General features: G+C 46.9%; 1 protein-coding gene across 2 annotated transcripts in view; it reads left to right on the top strand.

Annotated features, from left to right (window-relative positions):
* The first annotated feature begins 206 nt into the window (after positions 1 to 206).
* Positions 207 to 6000, top strand: part of DENND1B (DENN domain containing 1B) — a 159559-nt gene continuing 153765 nt past the window's right edge. The window contains exons 1-2 of one of the 2 annotated variants that reach the window (XM_061378960.1): positions 207 to 615; positions 3417 to 3481. In XM_061378960.1, coding sequence (XP_061234944.1) covers positions 599 to 615; positions 3417 to 3481 — 82 coding nt within the window. In that variant the 5' untranslated portion in view covers positions 207 to 598. The remainder of the gene's footprint in view (positions 616 to 3416; positions 3482 to 6000) is intronic. The other variant, XM_061378961.1, reaches the window with a different exon arrangement.

Here is a 6000-nt window from a genome sequence, read left to right as displayed (position 1 = left end):
TAAGATGTACAAGCCAATACGCTCTCCAGGCTCAGCTGAGGAGTTACTTTGGAGCTGGTGATGGCGTCCAAATGGTGGAACGTGCCGGCCTCGCTGCTGCCGTACCTGTGCGCTGCCCTACTCCACCTTCAAGGGGCCTCCGCCCGGGTCCGCACCGGCACCAGTCCTGGGTGTTGCGGCCACCGCGGACCGGACCTGGCGCTCCAGGACCCGCGCACCTGCCGCGGCGGGCAGGGGCTGCTATCCGCCTACCCCTTAAGGGAGCAGGCCCCCTGGCCCTCCCCCGTCGGGCTCAGGTGACACCGGCCCCGGCGGCTCCCGGGGCCGCAGCGGAGCTTCCTGCTTCCCAGAAGGTGCCGGAGCGACTGCAACAGGAACTGAGAGACGGGGGGAGGAGGCGGTGCCGCCGCCCCGCTTCAGTCGCGGCCCGAGCCGGGGGAGCGGAGCGGAGCAGCCATGGGCCACCGCCCGCCGCCGCCGCGCTGAGCCGCCCCCGGCACCGACGGCAGAGGGGCCGGCGCCGCCCGCTCGCCCCTGCCGGGCGGGGCGCTTCTCGCCGCGGGGCGCTGGAGCAGCCGCGGGGGCCCGCGATGTAACCATGGACAGCAGGTTCAAGTGAGTGTGTGTGTGGGAGCGACAGGCAAGGGTCGCGGAGGGGCTGTCAGGCGCGGCGGGCCGAGCTGAGCTCTGCGGCGGGCAGGCGGCGAGTAGGCCTCGCAACCACCCCGGCCTGCCGGGCCCGCCAGGCGGCAGGCGGGCGGGCATGGAGGGAGGGGAGAAGGGGGAGCGCACCCGGCGGGAGCGTGCGAGGGGCCGGGCGCGCCGCGGCCGCTGAATGACAGCGGGGCGGGCGGGAGGCAGCGGGGCCGGGAGCGGGCGCTGCGCAGCCGGCCGGGGCGAGGCGGGACCCGTGGCGCGGGGGGAGCGGGACCCGTGGCGCGGGGGGAGCGGGACGGCGCCCCCCAGGCTGGCCCGGAGCAGGGGGAGGAGGCGGCTCTAGCCCCCGACCTCTCCGCAGCCCTTTGCCGTGTCCTGCAGCCGCAGGGCGCCTGCCCTGGCATTGCCCGACCGCCGCTGCGGGGGGACCGCGCTCCTGCAGCCGCCGGCCTCGCCGTGCCGTGCCGTGCCGTGCCGGTCAGAGGTGTGGGTCCGGGAGGAGCAGCGTGTGCTTTGTCGGGCTGTGGCTGGGGAAGGGGGACCATTAAATGGTGGTAGCTGGTTCCTGAGGCGCCCACCAGGCGCGGGCCCAGCACCCTGCATGGGTCGCCGGAGCTTCCTCAGGCCTCGGCAGTGACCTTGCCTGCAGGGCCTGGCGGGCTAAGGTTGGTAACGTGAATCTCTCCAGCAGCTACAAACCTTCTTGCCATTGTCGTAAGGCAGGTGCAAATGCAGGTTTTTAGGTGTTTACAAGCACTGCTGTCCAGCCTTCCGCTTCAGGAGCGGCCCCTGGTCTTGCTGACATTGGAAATTGACGAGATGTTAAACACAGGTTTTGGAAATTGACAAAAAAAGTGTCCGTGTAAATATACGAAGAATGAGCAGGCTTCTGCCCGGTAGCTGTAAAGGAAACGAGAGACAGTCTGACAATGCTCAGATTAGTTTGACACATTTTTGACACTTATAAGCATAGTGGGATGTGAGGAGTAAACTTAGAAGCATTTTTCTGCAAAAGCAGATTTCGAGTGGTATAGTGAAAGACAGAAGGCAGTGTTACTTCAAAGAGCCTTTTTCGTCAGGGTAGTTCAGCTTGGAGTTGAGCTAGAAGCACTCCTCCGGTGTTTGTAACACTTACTGGTACATATTAAAAAACCCAGCATTGCAGGGTGGGTTTAGGGAGAAAAGGAAAGGGGAAATGGCCTGAGAGTATAAACCCAGTGCCTGAGCTAAGAGTGATGTCGTGAGGAGACGTCACTGTTTTTAAGGGAAGGTTTTTTGTAGTTCCCTTTTCTAGGTGGCTCAGTGAAGCCAACCCTTATCAGTTTTGTCCTGGCCCTGTTCCCCAGCCAGAGGAGCAATGGCTGGACTTTAATAGCAGAGTAAATCCCCAATATGCTGTATTTAGGCTGTTGTAACTCAGAGCAGAATTTGATCTACTACATACAGGATCAGTAGATAAAGGGTTTTCCCAACTAAATGCTTTAAAATGCGATGCAAAGAAAGACTGTGATACAGGCAGGTTATGTCTCCATAACCTGAATTAGACTATAATTGCATATCTCAGTTGATGATGGTCTGTGAAAGCATGTACTGAATCAGTTAATTTGTGACAGCTGAAATTTCACCCAGCTCCACCTTTGGATGTCATTCAAAACTTTCGTTAAAGAAACAACAGGCTGTTAATTTGCTGCCTGCTGTATTTGAAGCATTCTAGAAACCTGGAACCAAGTCTTGGGTTTCCTCATTTACCTAAAACTCCAGCTCTCTTCAGAGGGAGTGTTACCCAGGAAGGGAGTTCAAGTGTGAGCCTTTTATGTGGTTAAATAGATAATTGATATGGGTGTGGTTGTACCATTTGTTTTTAATATAAATAGCAGCGTGCTTGGTAAGTAGAGAGAGGTGGGTGGTAGAGTAATGGCATTTAGAACTGTTTTAATAAATATTTAGTTTGGGGTTAGGTTGAGTGTAAATTGCTGATGGCCTATGCAGTTTGTTATTAACAGGTGTGTATTTACTGGGGAGGTGAAAGAGGCACTGGCCTTCGCACTGGCCTTCACGCTGGCCATGATGGCTGCTGCAGATATGGAGGCTCCATCCTCTTGGCCAGCTCAGGGTTGTGTCCATCCCTAATTATTGCATTAATGTTTTCTCATTCACTGAATCATGCGTGAGATTCAGCCCTTAAATTTAAAGATCAATATCTTGTGAAAGAAGCAGCTCAGTGATTTTTAGCCTTATGGAGGTAATCATATACATTTAAAGGGTAGTGGCTGAATTTGTGCAATTACAGTGGCAGTCTAATTATGAGCTATTTCTATTAAGTAGAAATAAAATGTAGCTCTAGAAAATGCTGCCCTTGACTCCATTAATATGTTTCAGATTGATTGGTAAGGATTTTAGTGGCTTTTTTTTTCCCCGACTGTTAGCCATGGTGTGATGGAGTGACTTAAAAGCTATTTGATGTATAATGCAGTATAAAGTATCACTTAAATAGTGATAATGCAGTAGTGATAATGCAGTAAATAGTATCACTTAAATCAGACAGTTTAGCTTCATCTTCCTTATTCTTTTTTAAGGCTGTACAGGCAAATGTGACTTTATTTTTCCTTAGAACTAAATTGATTTCTAATTTTATTTTAATGAAATTTTAATTTATTTTAATGCTATTCTGTGCAAATAGAATGGAAAAGATATAACACAGTAGAAATACAATCTGAAACGTATATGTGATTAATCAATTAATTGTTTGCTCCTTCTAGGGAAAATCCAGAACGTACCTTTGATTTGGTACTGAAAGTAAAATGCCAGGCATCTGAAAATGAAGGTAATATACCCTACTTATTGATGCTTATTTGTGGAAATGAGATGGGAAAAAAGTTACATCCTGATCTAGTATCATCTTATGTTTTGAATTGCTCTTGGATTGGGGTTGTATGAGAAAGCATGTGGTTATTTTATTGCCTTTTAGAATCTAGTTATGTGTTAAATTATAGTTGTTGTGGGTTTTTGTTGTTATAAGCCATTTTCATTTTGGCTATTGTAAAAATATTTTTGTTCTGAGAGAAATACTTGCAAAGCTTGGACTTGAAATACATCTTCTACAGTTCTGAAGTCTTGAAATGTTAATTCTGTATAGATTTGATTTTAGCAGAGCAGTTGACTTCTTTCTATCAGTGGAATGTTAATTTTAATCTGTGTGATAGGGAGAAAGTAAGTTCTTTTTTGAGCAACAGTCTTTCTAGCTCATGTTTGGCAGCTGCTTTGGTTTGATACATTATAAACAGCAATGAGTGCTGACCTGAGCTTATAGTAGCTGTCAGTTTCATGTCTCTATAAACACGTAGTAAAGAGACGTAGCAATGCAAGAGTTATCTGAGAGAGGCCTTTTTCCTCTTGGGTAAAAAGAAGATGGTATTTCCAGTGCTGAAATTAAAGTGACCTCTAGAAAGTCCACTGGGGGAACTTGGTTTCTGTTCTCATCTGAGGTTGTTGGCCTTAGAAAAACACAGGGAGAGAAGTCTCATTGGGGTTGTGTTGTGGTCATATTAGTCTGTGACAGCTCTATCTTAATCACAATTTTATAAACAATAAACTACATCTAAAAAGTGAATATATTTCTTATTCTTCTGTGCTGGTGAATGCTGTTTACAGGGTTTATCTATGTAACACATCTGAAGCCTGTAGAAGTTTATAGCCCCAAACTATGCCTTTTAAAAATTTTTTAATTTCAGCCACTGATTCTGTTAGTGGTGTCATGGGTACATGACTAATTCATCTGCAAAACCTATTTTGTTAACACTGGAAAATGGTAGTTCTTTAGAGCTCTTCCTGACAATTGCAACAGGCTGCTTTTTTTTTAATTTGCTCCTCTTCATAAGATGGTTCATTTAGCTGTGGAATGACATCTTGGTCCTGGTGCAGCCCTCGGGTATTTTCACTTTATTTGTGACCACCTAGTGTCCTTTGTTTTATTGCCTGCTTTTTTGGTTTGCTGTTAGTATAGACATGGTTTGGGTAATCAGATGAGCTTTCCTAACTCTGATCTTTGTTGTGGTTTGCATCATGGCACATTTTACCTTCTGTTCCTTTGCAGTTTTTGCCATAGTAATTTCACAGATACTGTCTGTGTACTCTGCTTAGCTACTTGACTTCTGATCTGTTCTTTCTTGAATTGTGCATCTATTCTCTGCCTCCACCTGACATCCCTTCCTGGCGGCTCATTCACATCTTGGCTTAAGCCCAGCATCAACCTGAAAATTTTATTCCATTTTTTTCTTTCCTTCCTGAGAGCTAGACTGTTGATAATCCTTTAAGGTCTTCATCTTGAAAAATTTGTGGTTTTTGTTTTGATCTCCCTTTTGACTTCTGATTTTTGCTTTGCATCTTTCTGCATCTGCTGCCATGAGAAACTACTTCTCATTACCTGCGGCACTATGAATGACTGCCTATGCCTGAACTGTGCTTGTAGTCACTTCCCCTCCCTCCCTTGGTGGGTGTTTTGTGCTGTTCATCAGCTGTCCTATGTGGAAAGTAGTGTCTTTAAGAAATCTGTATATGTGCTTGAACTGTGACCTGAGTTAACGTGGAGACTGTATTTGTGACAGTATTGAGGGTGTTCCCTCTTCTATTCCGCTTTTTGCTATCATACCTCCTACCCCGTGTGGGCTCAGTTGCCGTTTGTCTGAGTGGCCAAAGGCAGAAAGGAGGTCTGACACTGGAAGTGTTGGAGTCTGTGGTGTGTCAACTACTGAGAGGTTCCCGGAGACTGTATAGATTTTTACATGAGTCCACAGATCAGCCCAAAAGTGCAGTCCCCTTTTAACAATCGAATTGTGCTGGCTGAATATTCCTGCTGTACTTGATGACCCATCTGGGATCTGTTTTATTTTCTTTCATATTATATCTAATTCAGTTAACAAACTCACTCTGATGAGGGCTTGACATCATATTTACATATGGTATTATGAGCACAGTGATGTATCAAATTAATATATCTGAATGTTGAAGTTATTTAAAGGAAATTCACAAGGGCGAAAGTGTATTGTCTTCTCCACCACTTCAGAAATGGAGCACAAGGCTTGTCATGCTAAACAGGGAGCTTTCAAGGTTGGTTTATTATAAGGCCTAACAAATTTGACAGTTACCCCGTATTGTAGGTCTTGCCTTTAAATAGATTTTCATGCTAGGATAATCTTTCAAATATATCATACTTGAAAACGTGATCCGTTCACCTGTTTCTTTGCCCATGCCTCTTTCTTATGAAAAAGATTTGTGTTTAAATAAGGGCTTTCTCCCTCGCATCCCATCTGCTCCTTGTACTTGATCCTGAAGCTATGTCAGGGC

Source organism: Neopsephotus bourkii, unplaced genomic scaffold (assembly GCF_033783945.1).
Source record: "Neopsephotus bourkii isolate Nb327-2 ecotype Australia unplaced genomic scaffold, CSIRO-AGI_Nbou_v1 NB_1768, whole genome shotgun sequence".
Taxonomy (NCBI): domain Eukaryota; kingdom Metazoa; phylum Chordata; class Aves; order Psittaciformes; family Psittacidae; genus Neopsephotus; species Neopsephotus bourkii.
This window is presented reverse-complemented; position numbering and strand designations above follow the sequence as displayed.